Genomic DNA, 25,628 nt, shown 5'->3' on the forward strand with positions numbered 1-25,628 from the left:
TAGTTGCTGATAGTAACTAAAATTATGAAACTAATTCAATGGAGCAACTAGATGGTGATTATTTATAAAAGTTGAGAATATAAATATACAGTTGAAAATATATTCTACTCATAAAATCTTTCTTTGCGTATCAAAAATTAACTGAAACAATTCAGTATTTTAGTGGTCAGATAGTTGAGTTCGCGGGAAGCCAAAAATATACTATTATTAATTTATATAATTTTTATTTAACTATAAATTATGAATCTTAAGAGTCTCAAGACAATTATTATATCTCGTCTAAAATTAAAAAAAAAACTATAGATGAATTTTATTGTAATTATTCGTCTAATTTGATAGTTTATACAACAAATAAAATATACACTAACGCAAATACGTACAGAAATATCGAAAAGCTGCTAATAATAGAAGAGACACCCTATGACTTTTAAACGGGAGTATATTTGTGTATACCATGCTCCCTGCAAACGAAGACGTCAGACGAAAGCAGCGAAAAGACGGGCATACTCTTTAATCTCTGGCTCTTTGGACGATAATCTTTCTCTGCCAGCGTAATTGCTTAACCCATGCAGGTAATAAGGTTATCCAGCGGTCATCATCGATCAAGGCCTTAAATCGATCGAATCACCGACTCTCCGTTGGCTTAACGCGCTTCGAGGAGCCGACCCCGTTACCGTGAGGTGTAATTCTCTTCCATTCGATTGGGCAAAGTAGTTCACGTATACCTATAAAGAGAATCGTCGACTATTGATGGAAGACTGTTCTCGTATTTCTTTCTTTGTCCTCCCATTCCTTTGGTCGTTTCCGTCGTGTTTTCTGGCCTACGCCAGCGATCCTCGTTTTCACCGACGCGACGTTCCTTTTGTCATTGTAGTATCTTTGCAGTTTCACCTTTAACTCTTCTCGTCTAAAACCCTCGACGTCGACCTCGACTCTGTCTTTCTCTTCTTCCAACCTCTCGGTATCTTTTCGTCCACCACTTGTTCTCTGTCTCAGTTTGTGCACCTTTTTCCGCGAGATCTCGCAACGAGCCGAGTCACTCGAAGGTAAATTATCTCACCTCCGTTGAAGGGCACATCTCGAGGAACATATAGTACGTATTTAAGCTAAGAATCGACCTTGGAGGTTCTTAAACTGCTCGAACGTGTCGATGAATGGACGAGTTTTTTCGCGTCTTCTGAAGTGTTGGTTACCATGCGGATTACATATATTATATTATAATATGTTATGTATTACATAAATATGTATATAGATCACAGATTTTTATGCAAATTCATATTTTTGGGAATATAATTATAAGGTCAGAGCCTTGGTAGAAAATTGATTTATATACCATTATATTTATGTTGAATATTTATTATTATATTATTATAGTATTATAGGAAGCACTATAGTTTGCCTATTTTATACATTTTTCCATTGTAATGTGTATTCTGTGGAATTTCGTACTTTCAGATTTTTCATTTTTCAAAAACGCCAGTCTATTTATACATTTTGCTAATAGAAACCACAATATATCTAGATCTACACCATAAAATTTACTATAATCGTGTTTATTATAATACGAAATTGTACCAAACCAGGAAATTTATCTTATCACGAGCACTCTGAGAAATTTCGTATCGATGTTCACCGTGACAAACGTGTTAAAAACCGTGTTCACGCATAAATCTTGTTGCGGATAAGTGAAAACTTTAAAGGGATTAACTATCTCCCATTGACGAATATGGGACTTCTAACTTTATTGATCCAGTTATTTTTGCTCGATCGCTTTTATACTACTCGGAAATTTGACTTATATTTTCTTGAATAATGAATTATAAAATAACATGTTCATAGTGGGTCTTATTTCGATTGTCTTACAAAATAGAACTTTTTTAGAGAAAGTTAATCTCGGTATTTCTGTAATCGTATCTCGAGATTAAAATCTATTATTTTTCGAATGAGAGTTAGTTACACAAGATTCAATTTTCTCACAAACGGGACGCAGTTTGAAGCAAACGCGAGTTACAACGTGGATTAATTAATTTGAAATGTTAAAAAACGGAGAAGTAAATGGTGATAGGGACGGTGATTCTGTACAGTTGTAATAGGAACGCTTCAGGACAGGACGTTCTACATAGAACGTAACTCTTAAATTATTTTTAAACGAGAATTTAATTGAACTCTTAAATTCCTTCCAACGTTTCTACCGACGACTCCGAGTTAAAGTATTTAAATAATCTATCGTATTTTAATATATTAACCCTAATTTTCACACATTACGATAATTGTAAAATTTAATAAATTTCAAAGCCTGCAGAGAAACTAACTTAATATCAATATATTTTGCGATAAAACATTTAGGTAGAGACGAAATAAAATTAATGTTTTTTTTTCACTTTTATGCTTCTCCAAAATGAACGATTTGTGCTACGTATTTTATACTACTTTTCTTCTCGTATTTTTACTGCCATGTGAAAGCTGTCAAATCGTAATACAAACATTTAATTAAGAGACGAAGCGGCAAAGGTATACGGAGCAAATGTCGTTTCGTTTCATTTCACGATTTATACGAAACTTTGGAATTTTTCATTGCACTCTAAAAACTTTTATCTTCATAGAAACGCTAGAGTTGCACCTTTCCCTGTTTCAGTCGTTACGCGTACACGGATATCTCGTTACAACGGGGCACATCAGAAAAGATTTCTCGTTCGATTTTACTTCCAACTTCCTGTGGTCGCGACATCCATGAGAAACGTTCGAATTTACATAACAATCGATTTAGCATTCGGCCTCCACTCCCAAAGACATCGAATTACCCAAGTTGAATATATCTAGAAGCCATGAAACAAATAAAATAAATCGCAAGCCACATTGTCGTCGACGCGGCAACAGCCAAGACAGAAATGATGCGAATAGATCGGAATCGGTTAAAGAAAAATCGTGAAAGTTACCTAATGAATTAACGATTGAAGCTCGCAGGAAGAAATCCTCGCTGCTTCTTTTACACAAACCAATAACATGTCATAGCAACAAGTTTCTTATTATCGTAAGAAAATTACGTGATTCAGCGATATGTATCGCTTCATGATATAGGCACTTTGTACGCGTCGCGTTGCCAGGGACGAAACGAACCGCTCAACTTTCGGTTTGGTTATTCACGAAGGATAACATACCAATAAGTTGCTTTTAACGAAAGGTATTCTGTTGCAGTTGCCTGAATAGAGCGGATTTAATCAGGGTGCACGACGGTACGGATTCAGGGGCGCCCACAATAGCTGTGCTCTGCAACCAAGGAACGGAAGTGGAAGTACTCAGCACCGGGTCAGACCTGTACGTCGAGTTCGTCGCTAATTCCGAGTGGCCGGGCCAGGGTTTCAAGGCGATGTTCCAATTCCAGCCATTGGACGATGCGCCGCATCCTGGTGGGTAACGAAAGACACTGTTTCCTGACATTATGAAAATCCACCGATATAAACCATCTCTTCCCCTCGACTCCATCTGAATTTCCGTCATGCCGTGTTGTTTGAATAATCAAAAGCTTCGAGCTGCAGTCGCTGAAAGCCAAAGTCTTAAAGGAATCATTAGCGTGCGAATTGTCATCGTAGAATTGCAATCAACTCTCTGGAATTTTCTGTCATTACCAGAACTCGTTCATTTTTCATGCATCAATTTCCGTGGTTTAATCGACGCCCGGTTCACTCGTGTTTCTCAACTTTTGCAGTCGAAATTTACGGTGATTCCGTGGCTGACATCTCAGATTGTTCGAAATTTCTACGAAGTTTGTTTCACCAGTGTTAAGCAAGTTTGTGGTTTCTAAATGACGAATGGCGAAAATCTTTTCTCGACTGTAAAAAGTTACGGCCACCTATTAATCTTAATCAGAATCAGAAGTTGCAATAATATTCTACGGGATAATCGTTATTCCGTTTGATGAATGCTATGCAATAAAAATAAAATGCGTTTCTGTTGAAAAATCCTGGGGAAATAGTTTCATTTATATTTATCGTCGCTCCAACTTTTTCTATAATAATTCATGATTTATGTATTGCGGTTAACTGGAAATGGTAAAGCAGATTATACAATAAAATTTAGCGTAATAACAAAACTGACTGAATAACAATAGCCGTGAGTTTTAACAAGGTTTGAAAACAGATAGCTCTCGGTTTTAGAAATAGATAAATACGAAATATTATTAAACAAGTGTTGTCAAATTCGATACTCTGCAGTCTCTGTCGTCGGTATCATAGATTCATCAGAGTAATCGCTTTGCAAGCTCCACGAGGAGTGTCGCTGAGATCAAACACGAAAGCGCTTCGAAGCAGAACTTGCGAGAAGCTTTCAACCCTTACGTTCACCCTATCGGTAAAGCAGAATTCACAGCTTTCCGACATACCGTAAAGCAGAGCTTTGGTTAAATTGCTCTTTAACTTTTCATTTATCCACCCAATTGCTATCCCTTTAGATAATTTCTGTAAGCTGCTCTCGTTCGAGAAATACCAACGAAGCACAAAATCTGCCACCTTCTTGGAACGTGTTATCGGTGCGACAGTCTATTTGCATAAATTCGTTATTACGCGGACGATAACATTGGTATCCCTTGTTGGTTCAACCTCCTTACGCGTTACTGACATGTTAATCGCGGTCAAATTAATTAACGACCTCTTGACATTGACGCCGGTTTCTCTGTCGCTCCACTTGCCTTGTTGTTCCCTTCGTTAAATGGAAACATCGTCGAATTTTGTTGATAATAATTTTTATAACGATCACATGATTAATGAAGGTTTTCCCGCGCGTCGTAAACGAAATTGCGAACGGAATAAGGATGGTTTGCCCGGCTGACTATTTATGAGGTAATAAATCATGAATGGGGACCGTTTGCTAAGGTAGATTGGCCATGTTCCATTCGCATACGCGACTCCCAACTGTAATTAACGGCACTGTATATTCCGAGGATAATTACAATAATGTATTTCAGAGCCGGACAAGGTCGTCCCAGGGGCCGTTACCGGTAACCCCAAGCACTCGGTCATCGGACCGGCTGTCAGCGCTACCAGTAAGTATATCACTCCATGTCGTCGATTTATTATCCCTCTCAATCAATAATTTTCCATTTATCCGATTATCGTCCTATAGTATTCAGTCGGTAAGTGACTACTTCGGAGATAATCCGAAGGATTCATAGAAACGACGAACAAGATATATGCTTGAGCATGGAAAAGTAAGGAGTGTCGATTTATCAGCCCAGTTAGTTGTTTCGATAGCCGAGATTGAAAAAATATAAATGTATAATCAGACGGCTAAAGTAGATGAGGCGGTTTTGAGGAGATTTTTATTGACATTTTAGAATCGTTTTTTTTTTTTCTTTTATATTGTACGTGTACCTTGAAAGCGAAACAACTCGAATGAGTTTTTCAGTAAAAACGAAAAGCTATTTGGAAGCTTCCAGGAAAGTATTTACTATACGTATAATGTTAGTAAAAAAAGTAGACTTTGGGAAACAATGGTCAAATATTATTTGCGTCATTTCTGCCCCTTCCATGGTTCCGATGTTCTCGTAATCTCTCTGAATTATTATGAGTTGTGACGCTATTGATACGCACGAACATGATATATTTGAAACAAATAGTCATTTGATAATAATTATCAATTTAAGGTTCGTAATTGTTGTTACAGAAAATACCAATTTTTATATCTTGAGTTCGATAAATCTGGAAGTATAAGCTGTAGTCTATTGGAATGTATATTTTCGTATTTGGAAAATTGAGAATCTTGAAAGTGTCGTAAATTCACGTTTTATGGGGAATTTGTTTTAATTATATACGTCACGTAAGTACGATGAATGTTTTGAATATAGAGACGTCAGAGTTATGCAGTTAATTAAATGCAAGGTAAGCATATAAATATAATATGCAGTTGCGTAGATTAATTTAGTTACTACTACGTGTAATAGTATATTAAGAGCTATAATTAGTCCAATCTTGCACAAGTATTTATTGCGTTGGCAACTAAGTGATCGTGGATTTTGTCATTACAATCTAATGACGCAATCACTTAGTTGCCAACCCAATAGGAAGATATTCAGTAAATTAGTTAAAACTGTGATCTTTATTCTTCCCGGTATATAAATCTTGGAACATCGTAGGAAATAATCTATGTTAATCTAAATTGTTGGCTATATCAAACCATTCATTACAATTCCTATTATTCGTACACTCTTAAAGTCATTGTTATTACGTGCTTTTTTCATTCGAACTTGCTTTATCCCTTCTACCATTTGTGCTAGGTAGTAAAAGTTTTAATAGTCGAAATCTAGAAAGTGGTTCAGCAGAAAATCAGCTCTCACTGAGAGAAATGTGTCTTGTAAAGTTAAATGGTCCGGAACATTCCAGCAATCCAAAATTTCTCTCGCTTGTGGAATGGTAATGTAACTAAATCCAAAATACCTATCAACTTGTCAATTAGTCTAGCGTATGTAGTGTGCATATTATATGATACATATCGTATATTAACATATCATTTATTTGCATAATCTTTGTTATTTGTTAGTCTGTTACAATTCACAGATAATAATTTTGGAAAAAATGAACAAGACATAAGCAAGTAGAATTATACGTTGAATAATTGGTAAATCGTACTTATCGATTTTATAATTGATCATTCCTGTAATTATATTAGTGGGCGGCAATAATTATTAATTCATGATCTGTCGAAATTTATCTAATGTCTGGTATTTAGTAGCTGGACATGTGTATCAATATCAATTTACATGGTATCAGACACAAAATAATTGAACAATATATAAATCATGTACAGATGAATAATTACAGTTGGCGATACGTTGATTTGGATCCGGCGTATTATATTCACATTATTCTACGTACTTGTTTATTTAAAATCAAATTAATATCAAGGGACACGCATTCGTACAATAAAATCTCGTTTACTGGAATATCAATTATTATTGATTTGGAGATTGTTCCTTCTAAACAAATTGAATAAAAATTGCTTAGTTTGAATATACCTTATTTTACCGATATTAAAAATCCAATATTTTTAAATAAAATCTTAGTGTATAGAAAAAACACTTCGCGCTACGATATGTACGATATTGACATGCATAAAACATGTGTAAATCGAAGTACACAAGCAACGAAACTTCGATGTCCGATGTAAAATTTCACTTTATCCGTAAAGTTTTCTACAAACGAAGAAAAGCAAACGTAATAGCGGCGCATAGGTACTGTTTCTGTTGTTCAAACAGATTATTTTGATGTCTCGAACAACACGGTTGATACTCGCTGCGATATGATTTCTCCGGGAGTTCTTCGAATATAACTTTACCGGCTGAGTCGCATAAACTTTGCAAGTTGTGTGTACTTTCAGAGTCATCAGCCGCGTGTAACGCGCGTCCTGAAAGCTCGAAGGAGAGACGAACTTTATATCTTTTTCATGAAAACTAGTTCCCCGGGTTATGAGCAGAAGCACTAAACTAAATTATTCGGTTGACAAGTACAAGGTGATCCAGCCTTTGTATACGAGTTCGCCAGTCTTTACTTTGACGTTCGTATCGATATTCGCGCATAGCAGCTGATATTTCCTTTCTTCTTGTGTATCACAATTCGATGCTTATTTAACATTGTTCTCCAAACAAACAGCACGTAAAGAAAGTGGAAGCACAGTTTGCAAGCTTCAAACGTTTCCGAGTTTCATAATTCTCCCTCTTAACTACCGTGCGATATGTGTTAGATTTGTATAAAAAAAATAAAAAATTGACGATTTAAAAAAAAAATTAACGATTTCAAAGAATTAAAAGTCATCGTGATATCGTTTTCGAGAAGGTCGATTTCGAAATTGTATGCTTGCGTTCCGAAATAGATAAACCGATGGATATCGATAGCTCATATAACGTAAACGTATGTTTGGAAAATTAATTTTTTCGAAAACGAAGGGACATTTAAAAAGTTTTCATTCTTTATACCCCATTTGTCTGTTTTATGGAGAATTACATCCTGTAGAACCATATATATCCATTTGTTGAAAACAACATCTATACTGTTGATGTTACAGCATGCAATTCATATCAGTTTCTCGTTGTAATAAAAGGAAATGTTATACTAAAAAGACTGAAAGGAAACTTCTTGCTACAGTCATGTTTTATTGCGGAAGTAATGATCCATATGTATTCTATTATCTGCCACTATCTTTCGTATATTTCGTTATTCTGTATAAAAAATTATTCGGATAAACTGGCATGATTAATTTATGAGATATTTTATGTAAATATCTTCATTAAAAAAGATTTCTGACACGCTTCTTCATTGCGTTCCAGGAACGATGTACGTTTTCACGGAGCGTTTGAGCTGCTTCAGGAATTTTTAATTAAATAATCTTTCTAATACTCCCAATTCTCTTTTTATGTAGAATGCCCAGAGAATTTCAGCTATCTATAAAAATAGAATATGTGGCGTTATTTGTAAAAAATTACATAATATGCGATATTTCACATATACGAAAAAATTGCATTTCTGAAAATAATATCCTCCTTTTTCTGTTCAGTGACAATAAAAGAAAACTTTACCCGATCACGTGATCATTCCGTTTAATAAGTAATTAACATTAAAATCCCAGGTATCGTTGTTTTTATTGTTTTCGATACATTCGCATAAATTTGATTTTCTTTTTATTTCACATTTTTATTAAAATGTTTTGCATATAAAATGTAATATATTGGTTCGATATATCGATATATCATTTCAAAAACGACCGCACAATCGTATTTGATTTCTAATTTGCGCGAAGTATGGCAGAACATAAGCAAACAAATAAATTATACTTTATTAAAATAAATTCATCTCGCGATCACTTGAAATCATTATATCTTTGTGATATAATATGTATCAATTCATCATGCATGAAATTTCAAATAAAATACATTAATTACTCCTGTTCCCGAAAATTATACATATACAGGACAACTGATCGTTAATATTTACAGTTGTACAGTGCGTTCAACGTTTCAGTAAAAAGCAATCCATTGATTCTGAAATTAATGATAAAAATTATTGAATATAATTCAACGAAAAAGTATTCAACAACAATGTTTCGCAATCGAAATACCGTTACTAAACATATTTTTAAAACTGCACGTAAAACGAGAAAACCTACGTACAGCCAAAATGATTGCCATCTTCTCTAGCGGATAACCTTGCTATCTTCCAACTGGAATATAATTTCCAGAATTTGAAGTGTCAGAAATCATAAGAAACGTCTCGTAATTCGTAGAAAGAAGTTTGATGCTAAGTTAAAAATAACTAACTATAGCAAATAAGGATGTTAGTGGATTGACTAAATAAGTCAATGTTCCCTGACCGATAGAATACTGTTCCATATGTGACAAAGAGTAAAGTTTTAGCAGTTTCCTCAACGTTTCTGGCAATCGTTTACGTTCATCGAGATTGTATCTATAGAAATGGTTACTGGTGATCATTACCTAAGTCCGATGCCCTTTAATTGATCTCGATTAATCCGGCAGGACGAATAATTCCAATATTCGGGCCGGCTTAACTTTAATCTCAATTTGTACACGGTCCCCGGGTGACAGTGTTTACCAATGTAAATCTATCCTGCGCAATACGGGGTGCAACAACACCAACGAAGTCTCATGAACGCGCGCAATGGTAACCTTTATCAGCACAACAGTATCCCGAGTGTGTTCGGGACTTAGCTCCGTTGAGAAGTTTGCTGCGTGGAAAGCCTTTGCACTACCTCACCCTTACCCCCTCCTAACCCTCTTCACGATACTTAGGTGTAACCGTAAAACAAGGTACGTGATGTATCTGCATGCTCTTATATACTGAACCTACTTTCGTATGCTCTACACCCGCCGGTAAGTGCTCTAAATTATCGGAGCACCTGCACAGCACTGGATGTACACTGTCGCTCATAAGTATACAGTGGCTCACGCAAATATTCGAACATTCATAGAGGCCTTTTGTGTAATGTATACGTCCTCGCTGAAAAATCTTGGGTCAGTCATTATGTTTTGCTCGACATTGGAAAACGTTATGGGTGAATTACATCGTAATAACCCGTTTGACTTGGTATCTTGTAGGATAGAGGGAGCTGTTAATGTGTTAAGGATTTTCTTTAAAAATGAGGCCGACTTAAAATCCGTAATTTAGATATCGATGTCGGATATCAAAGATTTATTAAAAATAGAAGCGTACTTGATGACGGCAGTGTACAAATATGAGTAATAAAATGTAAGTAGGTGTAAAAATGTAAGTACGTGATAAAGTTTCTTTGGACGCGGGAAGGCGGAAAAATTCCCGACCGCACAAGGAGAATTCCCCGAACGAGAAATAGTAATTGCTACGATGAAACGCGTACGCCCTGCTTTAACGTTCTCCGAACTTTTCCCGCTGTATTATTACGCGATATCGTTGCCAGCTCAATTTCCGAAAATATTTTATGATCTCGTGACGAAATTGATGGGAGTTCGAGCTATGGAAAATCACCGAAGTCTTGAGTTTCTTTGGCCTTTTTCTCCCGCCTGTAATGGCACGCGCTCGTTTTGAAAAGGTTCCGTGGAGTCTTGAGAGCCTTTTAAAATTGAAAGGGGAACGACGTATCGGTGAAGAATGTTTGAGGTATTGGTTGTTTTTTTTATCTTTACCGTGGAAATGGTGGGCCGCGATTGAATCGTATCGCTGAAACGTTCCGATCGACGTGTTCAATTGAAAATCTCTGTATTCGAATGGCAGAACAAAATATGTTCCATTATGAGATAAAAAATGTGACATTCATTTCACGGGAAATAAATAGCAACGATCAATTCTGTAATTTTATTGGACGATAATACGATAAGTGTAGTTTCTAAATCTATATTCAAACAGAAAACCAGAATAATCGAAAGGTTGGTAACAAAATAATCAAATTTTACGGACGAGTGTGTTCAAAATTATCGATATGTGTTACAAATACCGCTGGACAGGAAACTTTACCATTACCATTAAAATTTACATAAATATTTATAGAAAAATAACTAATATACATAAGGGCTTGTTACAATAAAGCGATGCAAAATGTTTGGCAGTTATTACATACAAACTTGACTTTACATTTACGATGGAAACAGCCATTCTCGATACCGTGATCAAATTATTTTCTTTGTACATATGAGCGGATCCATATTACACATGACATTTACAATGTTGGCAATTCAATGAGGGCCAAATATTGTTCTATATACAGAATGCGTATATTCGATTGAACGTAACGTGAATTGAATGTAAATGAGTAAACTCCTACCGTGTAGGTACGTACACATAATTAAAATAATAATCGTACTTAAACAATGGAAAAATTTGTTCACTAAACGCGATTATCACTGAATCCTCTATAACGTTTGAACTTAAGGTATCGTTCGAAATGTCTTTTTTAAATGTAAAATGACGTTCTTTCAGTTTCCAAATTTAGGCGTAATTATAAATATTATATGTTATTCAAAGGCTACAAACATTTTACGATTAGCATTAAAAAATCATATCATACCATAACATTAATTCCGTTTCAACGTTTTACATAGTTGTAGCTTGAATTTTCATGCATTCTTTCAATATCCCCTTGAACGATGAAACGGAAAAGGCCGTCTCGATAAAGCAATTACCAACGAAATTAATTACGCGGATAAATAGATAGGCAAACTTGTTCCATCGGACTAAAATGGACAAGTTTTCCAATTTTCTCAGCTAGAATGAGTGGGAGAATCGCGGCGTGGCGTTCGCGGCTGCGACGCAATATTGTTGTACATTTAGGATCAGTTTACGGTTCCTCGTATACAACTGTTTTGCTGTGGACTGAAAGGAATAAGCAATAAATAACGCTCGTAGACACCGGTAATGCTCTGCTAAACGTATATACGAATTACGCCGTCGCAGAAATAACGTATCTGGCAGATAAAGCGGAACAGGAGACGGTAAATTCTGATGACGTTTTACTTGGAGGCGTGGAAACGAAACGGCTAGTTGCGCTAAAAAGAAAAAAAGAAAAAGAAATCCAAATAAGATCAAGAGAAATGATGGATCGAAATTCTGCAATTTTCTCGCCGGAGTGGCTGCACTTCGGAACTACTACATATGCCATTTCGTAGGATGTTAACTTTTCCAATGACGTAACTTTGTTTCCGGCTTATTTTACGCCTGGCTTTGCATCGGAGAACACTTTCTCTTTCTCGTTCAAGTTGATAAAAAGTTTCTCTATTAGATGTATACTCTCATATAAGTTTGCTTTAAAACGGAGCTGATCAGCGTGTATTTTTCACGAGGACGTTTACGACGGTTAAGTGCTGACAAATTTGAGCTCCGACTAAAGAATTTGCCACGTAGTGAACATTCTGTACAAAATGTTCAAATACGGAAGTTTTACAATCGCTTTAGAAATACAAAAAGTAGGCGGTAAAAATTGTGTCTTACGATTTGCGCAAAGGAATTTGATCTAAAGCGATTAAGCGGTCATTATGCCTACTGAATTTAAATACGACAAATTCTCTTTGAGATTTATTTGGAAGCTTTTAATTAGAGTGGTGGCTTTGATGGTGTATCGAACAGATATATTTGATATACGTGTACATGTTACATAATTAAACGCGAGAATGAATACGATGATTTCATACGATGATTTTTATCAATTATAGGTTCCTCCATGATTTCGTCTAAAATAAATGAATTTAATTCCGTAAATAATTTATAAGTACGATGTTATTGAAGGTAAATTCAGCGGTACGGCCAGTTATAGAAATATAGAAGACATTTCAGTTTAAATAAGCTACGGAATTATTGCACACGATATTTACCAATTTCGTTGGAATGGATTCTGTTATACGATGCAACGCGAAATAAAAATTCTTTTCGTGAAAAAAGATTGCCTCTGTACTGATGAAATTACTTAAACATTCATTCAGCGTAACGCATGAAAATCCCAATAAATATACGCATTGTTGATACATCCAACTTCCGATATCGCGATATTTCGCTAACACAAGCACATTCGTAATGTTTCATACGATGCGCCGAGCAGAAATACAATCAAAAAGGACAATAGTCGATACGAATTGTATCATTAAAAATTCCTAATGAATTGTCACGCTTCTATAACTCATCGATCGTACGCCTGGGTAGATACATGGCTGTCAAATTCGCACTGTCAACATTTCGTTACACCAATGAAAGAAGGCTTTTTGGCCTCGGTGAATCACGTTTGCTCAATAACGTCACCGCGTATACCGACGTAGCCCTTCGATGGAAAATTTTATTTTTAGGTTTTCATATTCTCTGCATCTATAAATAATAATATTTACATAATAGTAACGGATGTGGAATTTTACGTCTTTGTAATTTTTAACATTGTACGAGTATGGAATATAAATAACGAGAAATAGGAATACTTACGTTTTATATGTAGGGAAAGTTAGACAGCAGATGTTCATGGAAATTTATATTTTTATAAATACAATTTAAAAAGTGGAACGGATAAAGATTTATTTCATTTTATTACTTCCGTTCTATATACGAATATTTATCCTTTATTAATTTTTCTTTTTTTTTCTGAATATCGTAAACGTTTTCCCCCCCAAAATACGTTCCTCTTGTGCATTTTATTGTGTGCTTCTATTAAACGATTTCATTGCATTCAGGTAACGTTTCCAATTATTCGTTCAACTTCACAATTTACTTATATTGTTAGCGAGAAATGATTGGTATTATAATTTCAGCCAAAGCATACAACAAAATTCCTAGAGCTAATATTTTCATTCTAATATTTATATTCAAGTAAATCTTTTATACCGACCATATAAAACATATTCCGTAGCGTGTTTTAAGTCGGCAAAGCAACCAATCGGATGTAAGTGTAACGCTTTGCATTGGCAGCATCTAGTATTGTGTCAACATGGTGCACAATGAGGTTTGATCGTAATAACCCGGGCTATAAACCGTGCCCACCTGCGGCAATGCGTCGGATGCAGAATAATCCACTTGAAACGAAACGACCACACCGTGATAAAGTGGGTACTAAAGCGGCAGTGGCGGTTAAAAAAGCGGCACAAGGAGCCTATTACAGACACTTGTCCGGCAAACGCCTCCAGGTTAAAATTCACCGCGGATCTCTTCGCCCCTATGTTCTCCCTTCTCACCACCCCGTAAACCATCCCTCGAAACACGCTTTAAAAGAGTTTGGCGACGGGATTTATTTATCCGACTGGACCGGTTGGTTTCGTATTTATTTTGTCCGGCGCACCGGATGAAACGGTGACTACTATTACCTGAAATAACTTGTTTTCTTGCGGCTGAATGAAAGAGCAGTTTTCGGGGAGGAACGTGAAAATTGAACAACGTTGGCAACAAACGTATAGTGTTTCAAAAAAGCACCGTCTGTCGTTTATGGCGAGGCAGATAATAGTTTTTTTGAAGAATTGACGTTCGATGGAGAATCGACAACGAAAAGGGAATTGAACGCACAGCTGTGTGTATTTATTTGTTATATCATATGAAATTATACACGTGATAAACAACAGTCGAGATTTAGTGTTAGCGTTTTGCATCGTTACTATTCGACACATCGAGATACATTTTTCTCTTTTTCCCTTTTTCTTTTTTTTTTTTTCGAACACGTGTTGCCATGCGCGATGCCGTACGAAAACATTGGCGTTTCTCTCTCGACTGTCGATACGCAACGATTTTTAGTTGCGATCGGAACAAATTTCATTGTTCAAAATGAATTAAAAGCTTGAAAAAGATTAAAATTACAAAGTTAAACAAAATGAAACGACGCTTTTTTTATTACTTTTCAATAATTCCTCGCAACTTCATTATTTTTAATTTCGTTTTTAATTCGACGAAAATTAACGATCCCTTTCGCAAACTCGCGGATGCGAATTGTCGCGCTCCAGACAGAACCGACAACGCGCGTTGGGGATGCACAAAGATCATAAAGTTATCCTTCATTTTTCTAGATCCTTTGGTCTACAGGTCGTACCATTGTTACTATATATACTCTAACAATTAATTCATAATTTTGAAACGTTGTATAATGGATCATCGACAAATGATTGAGGATGTGAATGTATGTAATTCAGGTCGATTTGGCGAATAGTTATCGATTTTTGCGATACAGTCGACAAACGCGCGAGTCACGAGGCTGGAACCGGCTGATGCTGGAAACGTATAAGATCCATCTCGCGTGCTTTTCAGAGGTTGACGTGGAAAGAGTCGCGATTTACGCCGGAGCTTTTTCTTGGTGGCGAAGGGAATAGAAGGATGGGGAAGTCGATGACCCCTTGGAAACCGTGGAAATCTAATAGACCGCAAGCGAGGATGAGATATTGGCTTCAGGATCAGCTTCGATCGATGCTTCGTAACAGTACTTACACAAGGCCACATCCGAGTTGAACTTCATATCCGTAGCGAGTTTTCTCTCTTTTCGAGCGGTCCGCTGCCGATTTTATTCCGTTCTCCGCTTGTATCCATCACGACGATTAAATTAGAAAGATCGGGCCACTGAGATTTTCCTCGATTAATCGATAAACTGCGCACCCTGCCATGTAACGTTTGAATGTTTCTTGTGAAGGAACGCTCGAATGAAGAGAATAAAAAATAAAAGAAAAAAAGATCCTTGCCGGTTCGATTCCTTTTCGTTCGGGAAGGAAGCGTTATTGGAGAGCTAGTAGTTTTGCACGTTTTCTGTCGGCCTAGTGAAAAGGATGTCGGTGACTAATGACGTTAAGGTTGTGCGACCTCTGACCTTAATTTATATGCCACGTAACTTCCTCACCCGTATAGTTTTTCTTATTTCGAGAATTGTATGGCTGTTGCGGTTTAGCAAATTTTGTATATGCATATATATCATGAAAGATATCGCAAGAATTATATGTATTAATTCAGAGCCTTTTTGAGTTATTTCCGCGATGTGTAAATGTCCCATATTTCATATTCTGTAATACACGTATATTTTTCATTCGCTATTGTAGTTCAAGTATATTATCTGTCATAATCATAATTAGCAAGGCGTATAATTTATAAAATATTAATCTTATTGGCAACAAAAAGTCAGGCTGATTAAATATTTCTGCGAGAAAAATATGCAAATTCCATTGTAACGAGGAAGAATTATGAGATATATACATACAAACGTAGATAAATTGTACCACAGGAAAGTTATGAGATTTAAATTCCGAGAGTTATGCATTGTTTGTATTCTTTGTAGATGTTGCAGCCAGAATGCTTAGTCACTACTTGAGAAAATTAGTCGACTTATATACAAATATTCACGCAAAATATTCCCGCTGCAATTTAAGGAGTTGTAGTAAGAATTCCGCGAAGTTTGCTCGTTTAACCATTGCTACTCGGCTTTTACAAACATAAAGTGTAAAGCTCGAATTATATTAATAAACCAAAATTATTAGTTTATTAATACGGTGCGCGGTGTATAAATTACGCTTTCGTTAACCGAGAAAAAAAGGTTGAATTTTTTACAATGAAAAATAATTGACGAAGAAATTATTCCCGTCCTTAAATGGTGGAAGGAAGCGTGGGAATGTTGAGTATCTATGGCGTCATAAAAATCATTGGAAATAACTTTCAGAACCAAGAAAAAAAGTCTACCACTTAATGCTTAATGGCTTGGAAGCTAATTCTCCGCTTGCGGAAAGAAATCATAAACCGTACTCTGCTATAACATTCTGCGCTAAAAATATTCAATTCAAGATCTACGTTGGCCAAAATGTCTTTAATCTTCTTCCCAAGGACTTTAGCGAAAAAAGATAATCTACCGAAATTCATTCATTCAAAAACGTTTATTTCTATCCTATTCTACATAGCAATATTTTTATTTCTAGAAAGAAATACCTACGATCTAATATATTGAAATATCTACTATCTCTGCATTAATACATACAATCAATGATCGCTGGTTTATTCTTCTACTGGGCCGTATTATAATCGTCACATTATGGACTGCTTACGCATCGGTTGTTCCTCGACATATCGCAACCGAAACAGCTCTTTGGCGAGGAAATCGGTTGTTTCGGGCTAGTGACGCGTCATACGACAAATACACAGCTCGATTAATTAGGAGCCTCTGCTGTGTCAATTATCTATGCGTACTACGGATTTCACGTACAGTGGCTCGCGTATTTAGACGCTTACCACTGAATTTTTCTATGAATATATATTGCAATATATATACGAAATTTTCTGAAGTTTCGTTGGAACCGTAATAAGGTTAACTCGAACATCGTGATTACAGTAACAAAACTGGAGACCAATCAAAAAATTCATACACAAGTTACAAGGAATTTATTGGACTTAGTGAAAAGTTAGTATACTTAAGTGTTGTTCGTACAGTCGCAGTGCATTAAAATCGGCAAACATTAAGAATATGTATTCCGCACGAAATCGTTAACAACGATAGGTAGAACGAATGCTTCCGTTTCTTTTCCCTTTGTCGCCACGACCACGCAATCACGAAGTCGACAAATTCTCCGTGAAGTCACGCACGACGCCTGCACGTTCGCAAAAATCCATCGCCGAGTACATATCTCTTTCTATAAGCGAGGTGACTACTCAGCGAATAACGAAGACAAACGAGCCTTTCAATTTACTGGAACGCAAAAAAGCGCGCGATCTTGCGCCAAGCTCGATATCTCGCTGCTTTTTTATACCTGTGCGAGTTTCGTTTCAGTCCGTGTCCGGTCTATTCTACGCAGCTGTAGATCGGGCCATTGTAACTCTGACACTTTACGATTAAAAACGTTTTCACGAAGAACGATCAAACCGTGGCACGCGACGACGCGACGTGAGTTGCGTTAGACACACGGCTCTCAACTATGAGCGGGGAAACCACAACGAAACGGCCAGTCGGCAGTTGAACAGCCTCCATCGTGAGCCAGACCAACTAAAATTTCACTGAAAGTCTGCCCGTCCAATAAATTTCGCCGCGTCTACTTCTCTCACCTTTCATCCGGACCTTCCGCTTCTAGATTATTCCGACTGACGTTACACCTGAGACGCCGCCCTTTTTAAATATTACCGTGTTTTTGACTATTTCATGACAACTAGACCGCTGGCCCGTGCGTACGCCACTTGCTTCGACGCGACGAGTATTACAAGCGAAGTCGGTGGACAATCAAAGAAGCTTTCTCTATTAATTTTTTAGCCAAGTTCACATTTTTTAAAAACGTTCTTCGTGCGTCCGGCTACCGAGAACTTTTCACAGGAATGTTGTATACAATCGGATTGTGTGTGTAGGATTTGTATAGAGAGCCTGTTTTTCCGCAGTGAGCAAATTCAGAACGGATATAGATTATATTAAAATAAACCTTGCACAATTTCTATTCACATAAAAAAAAAAAAAAACTGTACGAAAAACTGTAAATTACGAAATTTTAAGATGAATATGGATTACTTAATAAATCTCATGAAATTTTTATTCTCGTTAACAGCGTATCAAAAATAAAAGTAAATTATCAAGTTTTCAGTCAATGATTTAGATATAAACGAACAACTGTACCAGGATAGAGAATGGCTCTGTTCTAATGTGGAACATCGCGCGATATTTTGATATTCTTTGTTCGATTATGTTTTATAGCAACGAGGTTAATGGCAATGTTCGGAATGGCAGATATTGTTAATGGCGAATTTCCATATTCGTGTCCGAGAAGTTTAACCGAGGGTTATGTGTCATCTTCATCTGAGGAATTATAATATTAATCTTTATTTGGAAATATGAACGAGGAGAGGAGCCGTGAATGGATATCAGAATGTCCCCCGCAGCGCTGATAAAGCATGGAACCGTCCACAATGTTGTAGCCATTAGTCTACGCCAACTTCGTAGGTACTTAATCTAGGTATTAGACTTAGCGTCAAGACGTGACATGAAGTTTCTCCTATTTTACGCAGCAGGTATTGCCGCAGGAAAATGCCTCGAAGTTTAGACGCAAATACTCCTAGCGATTTGGCAAGCATCGTTCATGAAAAAGAGGTACAGCGTGTTTCTATTACAGTATCAGAACTTTCAGACAATAAGCTCGTGATGCCATTCATGTTTTGTTAGGAAGAAGAATTTATAAGTCGGTCGTGGTGAAAAAACAAAAATTGTAATTTAAACGCTGTCTTGTCGCTGAATTTAGTATCTTTGGTTAATCAATGATATTTTTCATTGCATTGCTTTGCATTATGGTTATATACGCTCGAGGTACCATTAATGTGTAGAAAATTTTTTAATAAAACTTGTGTAATGCAAATTTGTACGAACCATGTACGTGCAGATATCGTTAATAAATTACCTGAAATTTCATGAAATATTTTTACCATTCTTACTAAAAAGAATAATATCAGATATTTCCATTGTGCCGATCCTAATTCGAGACTCTATCTCATTGTGCATATATCTCATTAATTAATCGATAACATATTCATGATATTTCTTTCAAGCGTGTAAGTAGATGGAAATCGTCGAGCAGTAAGTCTAGCGAGTAGACTTTTCTTTCATTAAAACAAAGTAATTTCTCCTATCACAAATTCACGCGAGTTTTATGCATCCGTGCTTATCAGCAGATAACAGCAGACTGAACAAACGCTGTAGTTGAACACAAACATTAGTTAAAACTTAATTGAGTCAGAGATGATTCTGGGTAAGTTTCTCATTTTATCTGCGAATCTGCATTTACCAAGTTTTGTAAACCTTTTCCATTTTGTGCGCTATTTGTGTTCTTAATTTTTCGAGAATTAAATCATCTCTTACTTAGCAAATCTCTAATGAAACGAAATTGTATTATTATTGAACTGAATTCCATATCGTTATATCATATATCTGTATGATTAATTTCAAATTTTCGCTTCTAAAAGGTAAGAGATATATTAAATTTCAATAAGCAAAACATAATTTTGCGATACTTTATTATCTAAATATGCTTCAGGGTGGGGCAGTGCTTTGTACCTTAATTGATTAAATTAAGGCAGGTAATTAACATAAGACTCGACAGTGAACATAAAACTTTTCCACAATGAGACATACTTGTCTCTCGTGTACCTCGTATATTGTATTATAATTCCAATTTATTCTTCAAATATATATCGTTTTTTTTTCTCAACCGTAGCACGGACTACCGTGTCGTGCTTATAATATTAAGTAAATGTAGACGTAGATTCCATTCGCCATATTCTCCAGCTCTTCTCGCTCTACCGATTTATCTACATACAGTGACGGCCAAAAAGATATTTATAGAATAAGAAGTATAAAAGGACAACATGATCTACGAAAATTAATTTACATTTAATAAGAGCAATGAACGTAGAAGATACCATAAATAATAAAAGAATCCTACCAACATCGTAATAAATTTTTAGTACAAAAGATGTTAAAATCCGCAGTGTCTCAATTCAAAATTATCTTTTATCGTAACTATATATAATCTTGCCAATAAACTACAGTTGGTTAATCCTCCCATTAATTCATCCAATGCGAAATTTTCGCAGAGTCGTCCTTCTATCTTATAATCTTTCGAACAAGCCGAAGAATCAGCCAACTAAGAAAGCAAGCGAAGAAGAACGATATCAATCGCTTGTTTTTTGAAAGAAAACACGGCGACAAACGCGAAGTCCTCGGGAGGAGTTGCGGTTGGTCGACGTCCGCATCGCGCCATACCAGTACATTTGTTAGGGGCATTTGTATCCAGAAATTATTGCCACGTAATGTTCGTCCGGCGAAAGTTGCGCGAATGGTCGGTCGCTAACGTTCTCGTTTTTTTGCGAGGACGCCACCGCGGACAGCGGGTTGGCCAAAATAAAAGCTATCACCGCGTGGCTGGAGCAATTATCATTAGTTGCACGCGCGCGCGCGCCAACGCGAGCTAGCGTCGCAACGGCGTTTCCGGCGGAACTGAGCGAATTCGGGACGAGACTAGTCGACTGGGTCGGTTTCTTTTCGGTGAACGAAGTCGCGAATCCGATGGCAGCCGATAAGAAGTTCCGCCGGCGAGAAAGTTGATCGCGCCTGGAAAATTATGTCCGCGCCCGCGCCTCAATTAAGGAGACGAAGTTAAGCGACCCAGAGACACGGCGAGTAGCGAGTTAATAATGGCCATCTATGAAAGCGCCGCGACTCTGTTCCTTCGGTGATTTATCGCGAACGGGATTTAACGCGACCGAGGGATCCGTAGACTCGGAAATTTTATGCGATCCTCCGCGTACCGGCTGTGTCGGCTTCATAGGGAACGAAGCGAGAGGAATGTTCGAGCCTCGGACAAGTTTGCAGACTCCCCGGTCGACGATTTGCATGAGCGTGATTTAAGGAATGCAACAATCGGAACCATGGGATTGACGGTTCAAGGGTCAAGACTGAGGAAATTAGGAAAGTTACGAAAGAATGAGATGCGTGCGGAATTGATATTTCAGAAGCGTGTTCGTGCGAGTCGTGCGATAAAAGGAAAAAGTGGGTTAAAGCGGAGAATGATATTTCTTAGGAGGCATAAGACGTTTTGCAAGATCTCGGTCTTTTCGGTGCTTTCTTTCTCGGCTTTCCCGCCTTCATCTTCAAAACTCTTTTATACGAAATGAACACTTTTATGATAATTTGTTACCTTCGAGATTTCGAATGACTTAATCCGCTTCTCCGAGATCGGTGGCTTGCGATATATAATTTTTCTGTTGACCTAGCCGCTTTTTCGTTATACGTGTTATATACGATCTTGACTGGCATAAAAAGTTATAAAGTAGATTAATGGTTACTCTTTCTGTTGATATACCGTGTCATAAGATGGACTACTTTATATATTTTAATAAAATAGGTTTCCTGCAACTACCCGTATACTCGCAATGATGTGACCATAACTGGATTGTACGATGAACGTTGAGATGGAAGAAAAAATTAAACGAAATTTATATATGCAACAAAGAAACGTATGCCGGAGAATTATTTTGCTGTCTTGGAAAATGAAAAACACGAGCAACGGTCGTCTCTATTACGAGCTGTTAGATTCAGAGAAGATCCTCTATCTCTGTTCTATCCTTGAAATACGTTTAATTTTCCAACCCCAACAGATATGATTCGATTGCGTGTCGATTGCGATACTATCGGGCGGATCTATGCTTCGTCAGGGTTAATCGTAGCGTTGTTCGACTTACTCGCTTGGTTGCTGAAAGATTGCCAAGCGACAACGGTGTCGTTGAACTTGCCGGTTTTGCCAACGATGACGCAACGCCGATAGGAAAAGCGCGGAAAAGAAAGACGCGGGCACACGTGCAGGATCTGGTGCGCGGCGCGGCGATTTCGCGCGGGCAAAGTTTGAAGGATGATAGGTCGCTCGAACTCGACAATTTCGCGGAAGTTGCGACAGTTTGTCTATGTCGTGCTATAGTATCGAGTAAAGTTAGCGGCACGAATAAGCTGTTCCATGCCGGTTCTCGCAATCTCCTTTCGCCTTATTTTCTTTTCCGGCACGGAAAAACATAGCGGCGCATTAACCAGGCTTGCAGTTATTTCAAGAAGTTTAAGATCTTAAAACTGCCTCGCACAAACTATCTACCCTTGCTTTTCCCCTGCCGTTTATGTTATCGCAACTTTTTTACTTCCGATATTTACTATTTTTCCCCCGAATCCGTTCACCCTCGCGCTTACTTCCATTAAAATCTAAATATTTTCCCCGAGACGTAAAAGTCGGCCATTCTAACTACCGTCCTCCGTTTTCTCGTCGTTTTTCCTCGTTTCCTCGGGCAAGTATCCTAAGGATACTAAGGAGAAACGGAACACGAACAGAGAAGAAGTGGTGAAAAAGAGGGACGCGGGGTTTTTTGTTCGATCGGAAAAAGGAATGATTAGCTGCTCGGATACGTGCTCGGTACCGATCGACCGCATCCGGCGCATCGTCGGAATAGATTCGAATTTTGTCTGAGCACTCGGAGCGTGGCGGGACGACTGAGGTGGGGAACGAGGAGAGACTCGTGATTGCTTCGGCCGGAAGTACTTTCCGGGGTAACGTAGAATGGATAACAGTCCCAATAAAATCTAATTTAACCTGGGAGTACAAACTAGGAGATGATACATTTTGTGGTCGACTGACTCGAAGTTGCGGTGTAGCAGACGGAAAATAGGACCTACGATGGGGTTGGCCTTTCTATATACAAATATAACTATACTTTTGTCCCTCGCGGTTAGTCGTGTTCGCGTACACACGGACATGGCCAAGCACCAACACCTACATATGTTTACGCGAATAACCGTAACTATAGAAATACACGCGCAGGCACGTATTCTGGATAGATAGAAACAGACAGCGATTGCAGATCCCATGAGGGTGATAGCTGCTCGGATACGATTGTAATTGGCAAGTCCATATCCTCAACACGTAATATCCTTCCTATCCGTTTCCTGATCCGGCTTTCATTAATTTCTATTTCCACCGGTCTACGTCCGTTCCACCAACTCCAGACTTCTGGCAATCGGTTTAACGACGTTCTCTGTCCAAATTCGCAAATATGTTTACAATTTTATAGCCTCCCCTTTCCTCCATCTTCGTTTCTTTCCTCGTAAACTCGTACTTTCGCTGGATTTGCGGCTTGAGAAAAGGAAACGTGCAACAGAGGATTCGCTGTCGAAGCGTTCTCGATTAATCGTTTACGGCGGAATGAGTTCATTCTCCGTCAATAGAGTGCAACGTGTTATCGCATCGTCTGGTATATTCGATATATTGTACCGTAAGACTGAAATATATTCTGTTACGATAGTTCGTAATAGAACATTTTATTATATAATTAAACACAGCAACTTTCTGCATGGAATCATTCTTCGTTCTCGTGCTCAAGGTATCAACCAAGTTTAAAAAAGAAATTCTCATTTGAATTAAAAAATAAGAGCTTAAAATAAAATGCACTCCTAAGATAATGTATTTAAAGCGCTATCTGTCTGAAACCTAAAAACCTCTTGAGCAGCTTTTTCAAACTTTATCTTGTGTTTTCATGCAAATTTTTTACCGACACAAGCCAAAACAAAGTCCATGAATTCATTAACGAAACTAATTATTATTGTAAAAAAATAGCAATTTGCATTCCAATCTTTTGGCACGCGTTATCATTACGTGGTCGGTTAATTAAGCGAATCTGTAATCCGTCGTGTTCCAATACCATTACTGTTCGTTAATATAATAACACGCTACACGATGCAATCAAAAAATATCTTTAATGGATATCAGGCAAATTTCGCATTTGCGAAAACGGTAATATTTCCTTCGATTTCGATTTTGGCAAATTTCTTCTCGATCAATTTTATCACGTATTATATAACAGTAACACGAAGGTTAATTTATACGTACTATATACAATATTTATTTAAACATTTACAGAAATCTTTTCTGAATATATCTTGTGTATTTTTGTCGTGTTACAAGAGATTTTGTACGAACACTCGGCTGTTCGTTGATAGTATCTTTAGTCATCCTCCAGAAGTAATTTTTCGTTTTCTTATTTGATACTCGTGGGAAAGCCAATGACGCAAAATCAGTCTATCCCGTTCGTAATATAATGGAAACAGGAGTTATTTTCCAATCCTGAGAGCTATTTTCCAAGCATTTCAGTCGAAGCGAGGGTAGATATGGTTATGTAGCATGTCAGGCTAGAATAAACGTTCTTTTAAAGAAGCGAGTAGTTTTCAATGTGTAACTTGAGTTTCACTTAATTTTAATTGGATCGCAGAAAGCAATATCGTCGAACAGTACGGTTTAGAAATTTAATTAAGAGCACGAAGTACAAGTTAAAGAGGTTTTAATTAGATGGCAGGCTTGTAATGAAAAGTGTTGTAAAGTTAAGATTTGCTATTTTGGGCTCACGGAGTGACGTTAAATTAGTTATAATTCAATTACTTCAAAAAGAACACAACGAATGGTGTGTGTTATTATCGAATATGGAAATATTTAACTCTCAGTGATATCGCCAGTTTAGACGAGATCAAAAATATACAACGATATCCAGTAAACGTAGTTTGTTTAATTTTAAAGCATTTTAGCATTTAAAGAATCGATGGCTTTAAGGAACATAGGAATATGAATCGCAATTAAATATTTTAAAATTAAGAAACTCGACTCTCGTCTAATCTAAATCGAGTTGTCACGTGGCTACATATCCCAGCAATATTAATCGACGATTAAAATCACGAACGTCGATTTATTTTCGAACGATAGCGACAGAAGATATTAGCCTGCATTTTATCACCGAGAAGATAACCGCGTTCGTTAATTAATTTTTCCACCCATCAATTCTTTCTCTGGCCGAGGCGCCGCCAAAAGAATCGTATTCGCCATTCCAAGTGAAATATTCGCCGGAATTCAAATATTCCCGCTTCCCTGTAAGAGTGCCGTCCTCTTTGTTGCAATGTATCACTTCGAACGGTTCCATGCGCTCGCGCCTGTTCGCCTGATTTATCGCCAGTGGGCATGTAATCAAATTTGTTTAAAATCATGTAGAACGAAACGATCGATAAACGTATGCATAATGGATAGGTTACAAATCGATCAACGGTATGTAGGCCGCGCACGGCCGACCGCCGCACTTTATTATTATTCCAAGCACCGGGCTTCCGAAATAATTCAAATCCGGACG

General features: G+C 37.2%; 1 protein-coding gene across 2 annotated transcripts in view; it reads left to right on the forward strand.

The window, feature by feature from the left end:
• Positions 1-25,628, forward strand: part of LOC100651020 (suppressor of lurcher protein 1) — a 514,096-nt gene that overhangs the window by 233,727 nt on the left and 254,741 nt on the right. For both annotated transcript variants that reach the window (XM_012316672.3, XM_012316673.3), the window contains exons 7-8: positions 3,196-3,407; positions 4,961-5,038. In XM_012316672.3, the coding sequence (XP_012172062.1) occupies positions 3,196-3,407; positions 4,961-5,038 (290 nt within the window). The remainder of the gene's footprint in view (positions 1-3,195; positions 3,408-4,960; positions 5,039-25,628) is intronic.

The sequence above is a fragment of the Bombus terrestris genome, chromosome 15 (genome assembly GCF_910591885.1).
Source record: "Bombus terrestris chromosome 15, iyBomTerr1.2, whole genome shotgun sequence".
NCBI classification, from domain to species: Eukaryota; Metazoa; Arthropoda; class Insecta; order Hymenoptera; family Apidae; genus Bombus; species Bombus terrestris.